Raw genomic sequence first — 17,500 nt, forward strand, 5'->3', positions numbered from 1 at the left:
CTGGTGGGGGGGGGTTTTATAGGCACTGTAAGCTTGTTGTTGAGGGGCAATAACATTTATGAACTTGTGATGTGGTACCTCAGGCTCCTGTACCCACCCCCGTCTGATGGCAGCAACAAGAAGAGAGCACGGCCTGGATAATGATGATCGGACTGCACCATGTACTGTTAGAATTGGGGGCCCTTTACCAGAGAAAAGCTGTGCTGGCTTCGAGAGGATCCAGAGGGGGTTCACAAAACTGATCCAGGAATGACACGGTTATCAACTGAGCTGCATTTGATGCCTCTGGGCCTGTAGACGGTGGAGTTGAGCAGAATGAGGAGGGATCTTATTGAAACCTACCGAATATTGAAAGGACTAAATAAAGTGGATGTGGAGAGGCTGTTTCCTATCGTGGGGGAGTCTAGGACCAGAGGACACACATAGAGTGGATGTGGAGAGGATGTTTCCTGTAGTGGGGGGAGTCTAGGACCAGAGGACACAGATAGAGTGGATGTGGAGAGGATGTTTCCTGTAGTGGGGGAGTCTAGGACCAGAGGACACAGATAGAGTGGATGTGGAGAGATGTTTCCTATAGTGGGGAGTCTATGACCAGAGGACACAGATAGAGTGGATGTGGAGAGGATGTTTCCTATAGTAGGGCGAGTCTAGGACCTAGAGGACACAGATAGAGTGGATGCTAGGAGGATGTTTCCTATAGTGGGCGAGTCTAGGACCAGAGGACACAGACAGAGTGGATGTGGAGAGGATGTTTCCTGATAGTGGGGAGTCTATGACCAGAGGACACAGATAGAGTGGATGTGGAGAGGATGTTTCCTGTAGTGGGGAAGTCTAGGACCAGAGGACACAGACAGAGAGGATGGGAGGATGTTCCTAGTAGTGGGGAGTCTCTGACCAGAGGACACAGATAGAGTGGATGTGGAGAGGATGTTTCCTATAGTGGGGGAGTCTAGGACCAGAGGACACAGACAGAGTGGTTGTGGAGAGGATGTTTCCTATAGGGGGGGTGTCTCGGACCAGAGGATCCATTTAGAGTGGATGTGGAGTGGATGTTTCCTATAGTGGGGGAGTCTGGGACCAGAGGACACAGATAGAGTGGGTGTGGAGAGGATGTTTCCTATCGTGGGGGAGTCTAGGACCAGAGGACACAAATAGAGTGGGTGTGGAGAGGATGTTTCCTATAGTGGGGGAGTCTAGGACCAGAGGACACAAATAGAGTGGATGCGGAGAGGATGTTTCCTATCGTGGGGAGTCTAGGACAAGAGGACACAAATAGAGTGGGTGTGGAGAGGATGTTTCCTATAGTGAGGGAGTCTAGGACCAGAGGACACAGATAGAGTGGGTGTGGAGAGGATGTTTCCTATAGTGGGGGAGTCTAGGACCAGAGGACACAGATAGAGTGGGTGTGGAGAGGATGTTTCCTATAGTGGGAGAGTCTAGGACCAGAGGACACAGATAGAGTGGATGTGGAGAGGATGTTTCCTATAGTGGGGGAGTCTAGGAGCAGAGGGCACTGATAGAGTGGATGTGGAGAGGATGTTTCCTATAGTGGGGGAAGTCTAGGACCAGAGGACACAGATAGAGTGATGTGGAGAGGATGTTCCTATCATGGGGGAGTCTAGGACCAGAGAACACAGATAGAGTGGATGCGGAGAGGATGTTTCCTATAGTGGGGAAGTCCGGGACCAGAGGACACAGATAGAGTGGATGCGGAGAGGATGTTTCCTATAGTGGGGGAGTCCGGGGCCAGAGGACACAGATAGAGTGGATGCGGAGAGGATGTTTCCTATAGTGGGGGAGTCCGGAACCAGAGGACACAGATAGAGTGGATGCGGAGAGGATGTTTCCTATAGTGGGTGAGTCTAGGACCAGAGGACACAGATAGAGTGGATGTGGAGAGGATGTTTCCTATAGTGGGTGAGTCAAGGACCAGAGGACACAGATAGAGTGGATGTGGAGAGGATGTTTCCTATAGTGGGGAGTCTAGGACAGAGGACACAGATAGAGTGGATGTGGAGAGGATGTTTCCTGTAGTGGGGGAGTCTAGGACCAGAGGACACAGATAGAGTGGATGTGGAGAGGATGTTTCCTATAGGGGGGGTGTCTCGGACCAGAGGATCCATTTAGAGTGGATGTGGAGTGGATGTTTCCTATAGTGGGGGAGTCTGGGACCAGAGGACACAGATAGAGTGGGTGTGGAGAGGATGTTTCCTATAGTGGGGGAGTCTAGGACCAGAGGACACAAATAGAGTGGATGCGGAGAGGATGTTTCCTATCGTGGGGGAGTCTAGGACCAGAGGACACAGATAGAGTGGGTGTGGAGAGGATGTTTCCTATAGTGGGAGAGTCTAGGACCAGAGGACACAGATAGAGTGGATGTGGAGAGGATGTTTCCTATAGTGGGGGAGTCTAGGAGCAGAGGGCACTGATAGTGTGGATGTGGAGAGGATGTTTCCTATAGGGGGGGAGTCTAGGACCAGAGGACACAGATAGAGTGGGTGTGGAGAGGATGTTTCCTATAGTGGGGGAGTCTAGGACCAGAGGACACAGATAGAGTGGGTGTGGAGAGGATGTTTCCTATAGTGGGGGAGTCTAGGACCAGAGGGCACAGATAGAGTGGATGTGGAGAGGATGTTTCCTATAGTGGGGGAGTCTAGGAGCAGAGGGCACTGATAGAGTGGATGTGGAGAGGATCTTTCCTATAGTGGGGGAAGTCTAGGACCAGAGGACACAGATAGAGTGGATGCAGAGAGGATGTTTCCTATAGTGGGGGAGTCCGGGACCAGAGGACACAGATGGAGTGGATGCGGAGAGGATGTTTCCTATAGTGGGTGAGTCTAGGACCAGAGGACACAGATAGAGTGGATGTGGAGAGGATGTTTCCTATAGTGGGGAGTCTAGGACCAGAGGACTCAGATAGAGTGGATGTGGAGAGGATTTTTCCTGTAGTGGGGAAGTCTAGGACCAGAGGACACAGATAGAGAGGATGTTTCCTATAGTGGGGGAGTCTAGGACCAGAGGACACAGATAGAGTGGGTGTGGAGAGGATGTTTCCTATAGGGGGGGTGTCTTGGACCAGAGGATCCATTTAGAGTGGATGTGGAGTGGATGTTTCCTATAGTGGGTGAGTCTGGGACCAGAGGACACAGATAGAGTGGATGCGGAGAGGATGTTTCCTATCGTGGGGGAGTCTAGGACCAGAGGACACAAATAGAGTGGGTGTGGAGAGGATGTTTCCTATTGTGGGTGAGTCTAGGACCAGAGGACACAGATAGAGTGGATGTGGAGAGGATGTTTCCTATAGTGGGGGAGTCTCAGACCAGAGGACACAGATAGAGTGGATGCAGAGAGGATGTTTCCTATAGTGGAGTCCGGGGCCAGAGGACACAGATAGAGTGGATGCGGAGAGGATGTTTCCTGTAGTGGGGGAAGTCTAGGACCAGAGGACACAGATAGAGTGGATGTGGAGAGGATTTTTCCTGTAGTGGGGAAGTCTAGGACCAGAGGACACAGATAGAGAGGATGTTTCCTATAGTGGGGGAGTCTCGGACCAGAGGACACTGATAGAGTGGATGTGGAGAGGATGTTTCCTATAGTGGGGGAGTCTAGGACCAGAGGACACAAATAGAGTGGATGCGGAGAGGATGTTTCCTATCGTGGGGGAGTCTAGGACCAGAGGACACAGATAGAGTGGGTGTGGAGAGGATGTTTCCTATAGTGGGAGAGTCTAGGACCAGAGGACACAGATAGAGTGGATGTGGAGAGGATGTTTCCTATAGTGGGGGAGTCTAGGAGCAGAGGGCACTGATAGTGTGGATGTGGAGAGGATCTTTCCTATAGTGGGGGAAGTCTAGGACCAGAGGACACAGATAGAGTGGATGTGGAGAGGATGTTTCCTATCATGGGGGAGTCTAGGACCAGAGAACACAGATAGAGTGGATGCGGAGAGGATGTTTCCTATAGTGGGGGAAGTCCGGGACCAGAGGACACAGATAGAGTGGATGCGGAGAGGATGTTTCCTATAGTGGGGGAGTCCGGGGCCAGAGGACACAGATAGAGTGGATGTGGAGAGGATGTTTCGTATAGTGGGGGAGTCCGGAACCAGAGGACACAGATAGAGTGGATGTGGAGAGGATGTTTCCTATAGTGGGTGAGTCAAGGACCAGAGGACACAGATAGAGTGGATGTGGAGAGGATGTTTCCTATAGTGGGGAGTCTAGGACCAGAGGACACAGATAGAGTGGATGTGGAGAGGATGTTTCCTGTAGTGGGGGAGTCTAGGACCAGAGGACACAGATAGAGTGGATGTGGAGAGGATGTTTCCTATAGGGGGGGTGTCTCGGACCAGAGGATCCATTTAGAGTGGATGTGGAGTGGATGTTTCCTATAGTGGGGGAGTCTGGGACCAGAGGACACAGATAGAGTGGGTGTGGAGAGGATGTTTCCTATAGTGAGGGAGTCTAGGACCAGAGGACACAAATAGAGTGGATGCGGAGAGGATGTTTCCTATCGTGGGGCAGTCTAGGACCAGAGGACACAGATAGAGTGGGTGTGGAGAGGATGTTTCCTATAGTGGGAGAGTCTAGGACCAGAGGACACAGATAGAGTGGATGTGGAGAGGATGTTTCCTATAGTGGGGGAGTCTAGGAACAGAGGGCACTGATAGTGTGGATGTGGAGAGGATGTTTCCTATAGGGGGGGAGTCTAGGACCAGAGGACACAGATAGAGTGGGTGTGGAGAGGATGTTTCCTATAGTGGGGGAGTCTAGGACCAGAGGACACAGATAGAGTGGGTGTGGAGAGGATGTTTCCTATAGTGGGGGAGTCTAGGACCAGAGGGCACAGATAGAGTGGATGTGGAGAGGATATTTCCTATAGTGGGGGAGTCTAGGAGTCGAGGGCACTGATAGAGTGGATGTGGAGAGGATCTTTCCTATAGTGGGGGAAGTCTAGGACCAGAGGACACAGATAGAGTGGATGCGGAGAGGATGTTTCCTATAGTGGGGGAGTCCGGGACCAGAGGACACAGATAGAGTGGATGCGGAGAGGATGTTTCCTATAGTGGGTGAGTCTAGGACCAGAGGACACAGATAGAGTGGATGTGGAGAGGATGTTTCCTATAGTGGGGAGTCTAGGACCAGAGGACTCAGATAGAGTGGATGTGGAGAGGATTTTTCCTGTAGTGGGGAAGTCTAGGACCAGAGGACACAGATAGAGAGGATGTTTCCTATAGTGGGGGAGTCTAGGACCAGAGGACACAGATAGAGTGGGTGTGGAGAGGATGTTTCCTATAGGGGGGGTGTCTTGGACCAGAGGATCCATTTAGAGTGGATGTGGAGTGGATGTTTCCTATAGTGGGTGAGTCTGGGACCAGAGGACACAGATAGAGTGGATGCGGAGAGGATGTTTCCTATCGTGGGGGAGTCTAGGACCAGAGGACACAAATAGAGTGGGTGTGGAGAGGATGTTTCCTATTGTGGGTGAGTCTAGGACCAGAGGACACAGATAGAGTGGATGTGGAGAGGATGTTTCCTATAGTGGGGAGTCTAGGACCAGAGGACACAGATAGAGTGGATGTGGAGAGGATGTTTCCTATAGTGGGGGAGTCTCAGACCAGAGGACACAGATAGAGTGGATGCAGAGAGGATGTTTCCTATAGTGGGGGAGTCCGGGGCCAGAGGACACAGATAGAGTGGATGCGGAGAGGATGTTTCCTGTAGTGGGGGAAGTCTAGGACCAGAGGACACAGATAGAGTGGATGTGGAGAGGATTTTTCCTGTAGTGGGGAAGTCTAGGACCAGAGGACACAGATAGAGAGGATGTTTCCTATAGTGGGGGAGTCTCGGACCAGAGGACACTGATAGAGTGGATGTGGAGAGGATGTTTCCTATAGTGGGGGAGTCTAGGACCAGAGGACACAGATAGAGTGGGTGTGGAGAGGATGTTTCCTATAGGGGGGGTGTCTTGGACCAGAGGATCCATTTAGAGTGGATGTTTCCTATAGTGGGTGAGTCTGGGACCAGAGGACACAGATAGAGTGGATGCGGAGAGGATGTTTCCTATCGTGGGGGAGTCTAGGACCAGAGGACACAAATAGAGTGGGTGTGGAGAGGATGTTTCCTATTGTGGGTGAGTCTAGGACCAGAGGACACAGATAGAGTGGATGTGGAGAGGATGTTTCCTATAGTGGGGAGTCTAGGACCAGAGGACACAGATAGAGTGGATGTGGAGAGGATGTTTCCTGTAGTGGGGGAAGTCTAGGACCAGAGGACACAGATAGAGTGGATGTGGAGAGGATGTTTCCTATAGTGGGGTAGTCTAGGACCAGAGGACACAGATAGAGTGGATGTGGAGAGGATGTTTCTTATAGTGGGGGAGTCTCGGACCAGAGGACCCATTTAGAGTGGATGTGGAGTGGATGATTCCTATAGTGGGGGAGTCTCGGACCAGAGGACCCATTTAGATTGGATGTGGAGTGGATGATTCCTATAGTGGGGGAGTCTGGGACCAGGGGACACAAGCCTCAGGATAGAGGGGCACCCTTTACGAACGGAGATGAGGAGGAATTTCTTCAGCCAGAGGGTGGTGAGTCTGTGGAACTCGTTGCCTCGGGAGGCCGTGGAGACCGGGTCACTGGGCGTATTTAAGGCAGAGGTTTATTAGATTTATGACTGGTCAGGGTTCCGGGCAGATGGCAGGAGATTTGGGACTGAGGGGAAGAATGGATCAGGCGTGATGAAATGGCCAAGCAGACTCGATGGGCCGAGTGGTCTTACGGTCTAGTAAGTCACCTGATCTCCGCCTCTGTTTTGTTGCCTGCTCGTGGGAAACTGCATCACCATTAAAGCTGACGACGTGCCGGCTTCCGTTGAAAATGAACTGACCCCTTCCTCTGCTCCACAGAACCCCAACTTACTGAACAAAGCACAGAACAGCTGCCCTATGTATTGCAAGGAGATCCCCAGGAGCCTGGAGCAACAGCTGCAGGAACACAGGTGAGGTGTGGCCCCTACCCAGTCCTGGCGTCTGAGGGTGTTGGCATGCCCCTCCCTGTGGAACGCCGGTCCCCCCCACTCACGGTCGGCGGGATAATCCGTCCTTGTGGACTCTCCCGCGGCTGGGAGGGCCCGTCCAACTTAAATCCGGCCGCCAACGCATCGGGTAGTCGAGGCCCGGTAGCGTCACGGCCAGCGGGCTGGAGCGGGAGCGGGGAGGGAGGGTGTTCGACTCCGCGAGGGGTTTCCTCCTGCGGTCCGAAGGCGTAGTGGCTGGTGGGATAGTTGGTCCGTTGTGATTAGGCCGGGGGCGGGGGGGGTGGTTAAATGGGTGGGTCTCTGGCCCGCGGGGGGAAGGGGCGCGTGGAGTGCCCGGTGGGGCTGGGGCGAGTCTGTGTGGCTGAACCTTATCCTGTCTTCTCTCCACTTTGCCCCTCACCCCCGCTTCAGGCTGCAGCAGAAGCGCCTGTTCCTCCAGAAGCAGTCCCAGCTGCAGGCCTACTTCAACCAGATGCAGATCGCTGAGGGCACCTACCCCCAGCAGATGCCCGGCCATCACCCCGACGTCCAGCCGCCGTTCGGCCTGCCGCAGCCCGTCAGCCCGGCCCTGGCGCCCGCGGGGCAGATGCGCTGCAACCCCTTCCTCCGCCAACACTATGAGCTGCAGCTCCCCCCGCAGGCCCCGGCCCACCTGGAGGGGCAGCTGCGGTTTCCCTACCCGCCCTGCCACGCGGTCGGGGCCACGGCACCCGAGCCGGGCTACCCGGAACAGTGCCCCTACGCTCTCAACCAAACCCAGCCGGCGGCCATGCCCCTGCCCGAGAACCAGGCGGGCGAAGCTGCCCCTGACTCGCTGGAGACCTACAAGGACGTAGCGATCCCCGAAATGCCAGGGCTCTTTGACTGCGAGATGATGGAGACTGTCGACCCCCAACACGGGGGCTACGTCCTGGTGAACTGACCTCGCTGAGAAGGAAGGGGTGACCGGAAGAGAAATGGAGTCCGTTTCGTTTGTACATTTCGAGATATCACTAAACCTGACGACGTTTTTTTTTTCCTTCTTCAAGCGTGGCTGGGGGAGGGGGGGGCGCAGTGGAGGTCTGCCGTGCAGGAACTGGCTGACTCGTAGGAGCGATCGTCGTGGGGGTTCCTTCGGGCCTCGAGAAGGGAGAGAGAGGCAGGAGAGGCGGACCTTACCGTGGAACGCGCTCCCAAAGTGGGGGGGGTTGTGGACAAACACAGCGGAACGACGAGCACGCAACTCGGCTTAGGACGCGGCGCACGACGGGTCGTATCGGTTCCGCCGGGGGGGGGGGGGGGAGAAAAAAAAAAAGAAGCAATACGTTAAGCGAGAAAACTTTGAGCTCAGTAGCTGGGAAATTCACGGAAAATTTATGATCTAACCATCCCAACTGAGAATCCTCCAGCCGACAACCGCGTACCTCCCGTTGACCGTCGAACAATGCAATGTGTCTGGGGTGGCTGGTGTGTGTGTGTGCTTAACTGCTTTAAGCTGTGACCCCCCCCCTCCCACCACCACCCCCCCCCCCCTAGAAACCGAGTAGCGGGACTCGCTTATCGTAATCCAAGGTAACCCGTCCCAGATCGCCAAGGAGAGAGAGAGAGAGAGAAATAAAACTGCTTGACTCATACATTTCACACGCCAGAGGATGTTGCTAGATTAGGGTTAAACACCTTAGCGTAGAAAGTTCTAACAAATCTTTTGAAAAGCTCCTCCTTCCGGGGGGGGGGGGGGGGGGGAGGGTATTTTAAGTCTACACGCCTCTGGATTCAGAAGGAGGTAATTTGACGTGTTAGTACTCGTTCAGTGTTTGCTTTCGAGGAATAATTCATTGTAATTTTGGATTTCAAACATGAGTTGCTGGTTGCTAATTAAAGACATTGTACACTTTGCCTAGGGTTTTTTAGAAGTTCTATGAGAAATAAGCTTTACAGACAGAAACTGTCGCGTGAGGTGTGATGTGCTGTGCCTTTTTCCCTTTTCACCCCTACCCTCTCCCCCCACCCCCCCCCCCCCCGGCTTCCTTTAACTTAAACGTAAACAGCAACACATTTCTGGAAAGAAGTTTCGGCAAGACGATGCCCCCAGTTAACCAAAGTCACTTCAGAGCCGAGCCCTGGGGTTCCACCGTGTGGAGCACAGGGCTCCGTCTCGCTCTGCGTTCAGACTGACCTGTATGTAAAGAGTAAAAAGCAATATTTATTAAGTGTTTTCAAGAGATGATTGTATACTGAGATGGCTGTTTTTTTTTCCTGTTCTGTCGGAATAACGTCTCCTCGTTTTCCCTCCTGCTCCATTGTACGCAAGGTCAGGGTATTTCAAGTTCATCCTCCGCCGCCGGGCGGAACAATGTTCCCCTGGACCGAGGTGTCGTGGGGTCATAGAAAAGTACAGTGCAGAAAACAGGCCCTTCGGCCCACCTACCTACCCCGTGCTGGAACCGTTTAAGCTGCCCGCTCCCATCGACCCGCACCGGGACCACACCCCTCCCACCCGTGTACCTTGTCCAAACTTCTCTTAAACGTCGAAACTGAGCTGGCAGCTCGTTCCACGCACCCACCGCCCTCCGACTGAAGTTCCCCTTCGGCTTTTCACCCTTCACCCTTAACCCATGACCTCTAGCTGTTGCCCCACCCAGCCTCAGTGGGAAAAGCCTGCTTGCGTTTACCCTATCGATACCCCTCATAATTTTATATACCTCTATCAAATCCCCTCTCAATCTCCCACGCTCCGAAGAACGAAGTCCCGACCTTATAACTCCGGTCCTTCAGACCCGGCCACATCCTCGTAAGTTTTCAACCTTGTTTACCTCGTTCCTGTAGGTAGGTGCACGGCACTGTTCATATGTAACTTACACACACACACTCACACTCACACACTCACACACACACTCACACACACACACACACTCACACACACACACACACACACACACACACTCACACACACACACACACACACACACACAGAGACACACACACACACACACTCACACACACACACACACTCACACACACACACACACACACTCACACACACACACACACAGAGACACACACACTCACACACACACTCACACACACACACACACACACGCACACTCACACACACACACACACAGAGACACACACACACACTCACACACACACTCACACACTCACACACACACACACACACACAGAGACACACACACACACACACACAGACACACACACACACACACTCACACACACACACACTCACACACACACTCACACACACACACACTCACACACACACTCACACACACACACTCACACACACACACACACACACACTCTCACACACACACACACACACACACACACACTCACACACACACACACAGAGACACACACACACACACACACAGACACACACACACACACACACTCACACACACACACACTCACACACACACTCACACACAAACACACTCACACACACATCTTACCGCAAATAAATTAACAAATAATTAGGTGCATTTACAAGTTAATAAGTAAACAGTACTGGCGCTCCATACATGATTAAATTAATTTGCAAAACCACCTGGCCCAGAACTAGCTGAAGTCTGTAGGATTTGGTAGGTACACAGACCTTTGAAGCTGCCAATTTTGTAGATTCAGTTGGCGTTGACTTCCTATTCCACCATGAAATGTCAACACTGTGGAATTTGCAGTCTTAACTCATCGCACCTCAGCCTCCTGCGGGAGATCTCTGAGCCCGCTTCCCTGAGCAGACAGGCGGGCGAGCGCCGCATGGGTCTCTGTGGTGTTCCCGAGGCCCGGCCAGTCGACAGCACCCAGAAGCCCAGTCAGCGACTCGCTTTCTCCCCCTCAGCGTTCCTGCTCCCACTCCTGCTTGCTGCCCGTTCGGCTTTCCCGGGCCGTCGGTGCGTCCCATTTGCTAATAATACCACGTCCTGCCTCTCCCGCCCTCCACCGCCACGCCCGGACATCTCAAGCCCGGCTGCGACTCAAGAGTGGGGATGGTTTCGAAGCACGGCTTTCTAGATCTTCCTTGGAATGTGCTACCCAGACACGGCCCAAGGGGGACAACCCTCGGTGATGCTGATCCCTGCCCCAAGCCCTCTGCCACAGCATCTTAAATAAAAATACGTCACCAATGCCCCTCCCCCCCAAACGCCGCAATGTTTTCTCAAGGTGTGTCACTGCCGCTGAACTTGATTTCTGGTTTTTCGGTCAGGAAAGGAATCTCCTGACGCCTCAGCGGGCCATCGCTGTGACAATGCAGACCCTCCGAGAATGACCAAGCTTGTCCCAGGCTTGATGACCCAGGCATGCGGAGGGACGCAATGCACGAGACGCTGTGGTAGGATCGGGTAGGATGGGGCGTATTGAACACGATGATGAGGCAGCGACTTGTGTCTGACAGTGACTGGGGTGAATTTTTGTCTAACAGAGAGTGGGGTGACATTTTGCCTGACAGAGACTGGGGTGTCTGTGTCTAACAGAGAGTGGGGAGACATTTTGCCTGACAGAGACTGGGGTGTCTGTGTCTAACAGAGAGTGGGGAGACATTTTGCCTGACTGTGACTGGGGTGTCTGTGTCTGACAGAGAGTGGGGAGACATTTTGCCTGACAGAGACTGGGGAGACATTTTGCCTGACTGTGACTGGGGTGAATTTTTGTCTAACAGAGAGTGGGGAGACATTTTGCCTGACAGAGACTGGGGTGCCTGTGTCTAACAGAGAGTGGGGAGACATTTTGCCTGACAGAGACTGGGGTGTCTGTGTCTGACAGAGAGTGGGGAGACATTTTGCCTGACAGACTGGGGTGAATTTTTGTCTAACAGAGAGTGGGGAGACATTTTGCCTGACAGAGACTGGGGTGTCTGTGTCTGACAGAGAGTGGGGAGACATTTTGCCTGACAGAGACTGGGGTGTCTGTGTCTAACAGAGAGTGGGGTGACATTTTGCCTGACAGAGACTGGGGTGTCTGTGTCTAACAGAGAATGGGGAGACATTTTGCCTGACAGAGACTGGGGTGTCTGTGTCTAACAGAGAGTGGGGAGACATTTTGCCTGACAGACTGGGGTGAATTTTTGTCTAACAGAGAGTGGGAAGACATTTTGCCTGACAGAGACTGGGGTGTCTGTGTCTGACAGAGAGTGGGGAGACATTTTGCCTGACAGACTGGGGTGAATTTTTGTCTAACAGAGAGTGGGAAGACATTTTGCCTGACAGAGACTGGGGTGTCTGTGTCTAACAGAGAGTGGGGAGACATTTTGCCTGACAGACTGGGGTGAATTTTTGTCTAACAGAGAGTGGGAAGGCATTTTGCCTGACAGACTGGGGTGTCTGTGTCTGACAGAGAGTGGGGAGACATTTTGCCTGACTGTGACTGGGGTGACTGTGTCTAACAGAGAGTGGGGAGACATTTTGCCTGACAGAGACTGGGGTGTCTGTGTCTAACAGAGAGTGGGGTGACATTTTGCCTGACAGAGACTGGGGTGAATTTTTGTCTAACAGAGAGTGGGGAGACATTTTGCCTGACAGACTGGGGTGAATTTTTGTCTAACAGAGAGTGGGAAGACATTTTGCCTGACAGAGACTGGGGTGTCTGTGTCTAACAGAGAGTGGGGAGACATTTTGCCTGACAGAGACTGGGGTGTCTGTGTCTAACAGAGAGTGGGGAGACATTTTGCCTGACAGACTGGGGTGAATTTTTGTCTAACAGAGAGTGGGAAGACATTTTGCCTGACAGAGACTGGGGTGTCTGTGTCTGACAGAGAGTGGGGAGACATTTTGCCTGACAGAGACTGGGGTGTCTGTGTCTAACAGAGAATGGGGGAGACATTTTGCCTGACTGTGACTGGGGTGTCTGTGTCTGAAAGAGAGTGGGGAGACATTTTGCCTGACAGACTGGGGTGAATTTTTGTCTAACAGAGAGTGGGGAGACATTTTGCCTGACAGAGACTGGGGTGTCTGTGTCTAACAGAGAGTGGGAAGACATTTTGCCTGACAGAGAGTGGGGAGACATTTTGCCTGACAGAGACTGGGGTGTCTGTGTTTAACAGAGAATGGGGAGACATTTTGCCTGACAGAGACTGGGGTGTCTGTGTCTGACAGAGAATGGGGAGACATTTTGCCTGACAGACACTGGGGTGTCTGTGTCAAACAGAGAGTGGGGAGACATTTTGCCTGACAGACTGGGGTGAATTTTTGTCTAACAGAGAATGGGGAGACATTTTGCCTGACAGAGAATGGGGAGACATTTTGCCTGACTGTGATTGGGGTGACTGTGTCTAACAGAGAGTTGGAAGACATTTTGCCTGACAGAGACTGGGGTGTCTGTGTCTAACAGAGAGTGGGGAGACATTTTGCCTGACAGACTGGGGTGAATTTTTGTCTAACAGAGAGTGGGGAGACATTTTGCCTGACTGTGACTGGGGTGTCTGTGTCTGACAGAGAATGGGGAGACATTTTGCCTGACAGAGACTTGGGTGTCTGTGTCTAACAGAGAGTGGGGAGACATTTTGCCTGACAGACTGGGGTGAATTTTTGTCTAACAGAGAATGGGGAGACATTTTGCCTGACTGTGACTGGGATGAATTTTTGTCTAACAGAGAGTGGGGAGACATTTTGCCTGACAGACTGGGGCGTCTGTGTCTAACAGAGAGTGGGGAGACATTTTGCCTGACAGACTGGGGTGAATTTTTGTCTAACAGAGAGTGGGGAGACATTTTGCCTGACAGAGACTGGGGTGTCTGTGTCTAACAGAGAGTGGGGAGACATTTTGCCTGACAGACTGGGGTGAATTTTTGTCTAACAGAGAGTGGGGAGACATTTTGCCTGACAGAGACTGGGGTGTCTGTGTCTAACAGAGAGTGGGGTGACATTTTGTCCGACAGAGACTGGGGTGAATTTTTGTCTAACAGAGAGTGGGGAGACATTTTGCCTGACTGTGACTGGGGTGAATTTTTGCCTGACTGTGACTGGGGTGGCTTTTTGTCTAACAGAGAATGGGGAGACATTTTGCCTGACTGTGACTGGGGTGAATTTTTGCCTGACTGTGACTGGGGTGGCTTTTTGTCCGACAGAGACTGGGGTGAATTTTTGTCTAACAGAGAGTGGGGAGACATTTTGCCTGACTGTGACTGGGGTGAATTTTTGCCTGACTGTGACTGGGGTGAATTTTTGTCTAACAGAGAATGGGGAGACATTTTGCCTGACTGTGACTGGGGTGAATTTTTGCCTGACTGTGACTGGGGTGGCTTTTTGTCCGACAGAGACTGGGGTGAATTTTTTGTCTGACAGAGAATGGGGAGACATTTTGCCTGACAGAGACTGGGGTGAATTTTTGTCTAACAGAGAGTGGGGAGACATTTTGCCTGACAGACTGGGGTGTCTGTGTCTGACAGAGAGTGGGGTGACATTTTGCCTGACTGTGACTGGGGTGAATTTTTGTCTAACAGTGACTGGGGTGGCTTTTTGTCCGACAGAGTCTGGGGTGAATTTTTGTCTAACAGAGAGTGGGGAGACATTTTGCCTGACAGACTGGGGTGTCTGTGTCTGACAGAGAGTGGGGTGACATTTTGCCTGACTGTGACTGGGGTGAATTTTTGTCTAACAGTGACTGGGGTGGCTTTTTGTCCGACAGAGTCTGGGGTGGCTTTTTTCAGCCCAATAGCGAGGGCCCTGCTGTGCTGTACACCGGACGGCCTCTAACCCCTAACCCCTCTCAGCCGCCTGACATTAAGAGCCGTTCGGTTCTCCCACTTCCCCTAACCGGTAGCCAGTAGCTTAGACCGAACCCCTCCCCCCCAAACCGCCTCCCCTTCCTCCCCCATCTCACTGCCCAGGGAGCGCACAGCAGGTGTAGAACAACGCAGTTCCACAGGCATGTCCAGAGAACCTTGGCCAGGCTCAATAGTCTCCTCCCGGCCTTCACTGCTTTCACGAAACCATTGAGCTACATAGCCCGCTAGGGTCTGTAATCTGAATTTGCCGTAGGGAGTGTTTTTACCTTTGTAATCTTTTAATACAACAAATACTTTGAAGAGACTTTGGTGCAATGTATAAAGTTAAGGTGGTGACGGAAATAAGTGCAATATGTGTGGACATGTAGAATGCGTTCTGTTAATAGCCGATGCACTACTGTGTATGCTCTTGATGTGTGAGGGAAAAAAAAGCTGCTTTTTTACGATTTGGTAATTAAACAATAGTGTTGTTTCTACAGTAATGAAATGTCATACACCTAATGGACCTTTTGAAGAAACCAATCGTCTATGGTTACATTGAGAAAATCTGTGTATTATACTGGTGTGACACTGCCTTCTTTTGGTCTGTCAGAGAGAGCCTGGCAGCCCTCGGTACCTCAAAAGCAACGGTTTTTTTTGTATGACAATGAGAAATTACGAAAGTGACTCTTCTGTTTTTTGTTGGAACTATTTGGCAGACGTCTGCGCCAGAACTGTGTGGAGAAGATGCTGCTGAGTTTTACGGTAGTTTGACAAGCAATCTTTGTACTGTTAACCAAAGGATAATTTAAAATCGGTAACTTCAAGGATCTAAAGAAATGCAGTTCATGTATTGGTCCAAATTCTAGTTTGATTGAAGAATAAATCAAGGTTGTAGTGTTTGAGCAATAACCCAAGGTGTGTGTTTTGTCTGACGGGACGCAGCGGAACTTGTATTTTTGACCTGGCTTTCAGTTTGGTCTGCGCTACAGCTCCTGAATTTCAAATCCGAGGTCATGTTTATCGTCCTACTGCCTGTAACATATGCACAACCAGAGGAAGCAATGGTCTTCCAGGCCATGGTGTGCCCGGAAACGTACATCGCACACAGCGCAGAAATAGTACCCTGTCCGGGGCACCACTCTTTGTATCAGCCACATAGAACACAGAACACATCTAACAGATCTTCTTGTCTTCGAATATGCTCCTTGTCTGCCATCAATGTCTGTTGTCTTCATGTTCAAATATCCCTCCATTTCCATCTTCAAATATTCCCCTCGTCTATCATCCATATCCCTTTGTCTATTCCCTTCACATTCAAATATTCCCCTCGTCTATCATCCTTATCCCTCTATTTCCATCTTCAAATATCCTCCCCCCACCTATCATCCACTCGATAGGTTTCAATGAAATCCTCCTCACCTATCCCCCCCCCCTGCCTTTACTCTTCTGAGTCCCATTGACCGCAGGCCCAGAGAACCTCAAACGCTCGGCTGTGTGCTTCATCGACCGACTTGACCCCAGAGGGTGCAACACCTCACACCTGCCCGCATTAAACTCCATCTGCCACTGCTCTGCCCGCATCTCTATCTCACGGTATTCTGTGATCGGCCTTTGCATTGTCCATGACTCCATCAATCTTGTTGTCAGTGAGAGACTTGCCCACTCACCCAAATCTACATTTTCATCGATATTTCTCTCTCTCTCTACACCCCCCACCCCAGCCCCCAGTACCAATCCTTTGCAGGACACCCCTGGCCACGGACCTCCAGCCCGGGTAATAGGCTTCCACCCTACTCCCCGATTTCCAAGAATGAGCCGGTCCCAACTGATACCCTGGATACCCAGCACTTCTGACTATGGGGAACCTTGTCACGTGCCTCAGTGAGATAGCCTTACCCTCAACAGGGACGTTTTGACGCCCTGCGCAGAGGTAAGATGACAGTCCCTAAGCAGGCCACACCTTCCAAATGCACATCAATGCCAACGGATCTGGGGTTGAGAGGGTGAACAGCTTCAAGTTCCTCGGCATCCACATCACCGAGGATCTCACCCGGTCTGTCCACACCGGCTGTGCAGTGAGAAAGGCACAACAGCGTCTCTCTCACCTCAGACGGTTGAGGAAGTTTGGTGTGGGGGCCCCCCAAATCCTCAGGACTTTCTACAGGGGCACGACTGAGGGCATCCCGACTGTCTGCATCACGGCCCGGTACGGGAACTGTATCTCCCTCAATGGCAGGGGCACGATTGAGAACATCCCGACCGGCTGCATCACGGCCCGGTACGGGAACTGTACCTCCCTCAGTCGCAGGACTCTGCAGAGAGTGGTGCGGACAGCCCGGCCCATCTGTAGATGTGAACTCCCCACCATTCAGGACTTTTACAGAGACGGGTGTGTAAAAAGGGGCCCGAAGGATCACTGGGGACCCGAGTCACCCCAAACACAAACTGTTCCAGCTGCTCCCACCCGGGAAACGGTCCCGCAGCATAAAAGCCAGGACCGACAGGCCCCGGGACAGCTTCTCCCACCAGGCCGTCAGACTGATGAACTCACACTGACACAACTGTACATCCATGTTATATTGACTGTCCTGTTGTACATATTATTTATTACAAATTACTATGAATGGCAAATTCCACATTCAGAGGGAGGCGTAACATAAAGATTTTTACTCCTCGTGTAAGTGATACAATTCAGTTCAAATCCTGTCGTTCAGTTTCATCTCTGGCCGATAATCACCCAGATTATCCCCCATTTCCCTCC

At 51.9% G+C, this 17,500-nt stretch overlaps 1 protein-coding gene across 1 annotated transcript in view; it reads left to right on the forward strand.

Annotated features, from left to right (window-relative positions):
- Nucleotides 1–15,648, forward strand: part of sik2b (salt-inducible kinase 2b) — a gene marked incomplete at its 5' end in the record, with an annotated part of 192,795 nt that extends 177,147 nt beyond the window's left edge. Inside the window, 2 exons of the mRNA XM_059958100.1 lie at nucleotides 6,904–6,995; nucleotides 7,446–15,648. Of these exons, the coding sequence (XP_059814083.1) occupies nucleotides 6,904–6,995; nucleotides 7,446–7,956 (603 nt within the window). The remainder of the gene's footprint in view (nucleotides 1–6,903; nucleotides 6,996–7,445) is intronic.
- Nucleotides 15,649–17,500: the final 1,852 nt, after the last annotated feature.

The sequence above is a fragment of the Hypanus sabinus genome (genome assembly GCF_030144855.1).
Source record: "Hypanus sabinus isolate sHypSab1 chromosome X2 unlocalized genomic scaffold, sHypSab1.hap1 SUPER_X2_unloc_3, whole genome shotgun sequence".
Taxonomy (NCBI): domain Eukaryota; kingdom Metazoa; phylum Chordata; class Chondrichthyes; order Myliobatiformes; family Dasyatidae; genus Hypanus; species Hypanus sabinus.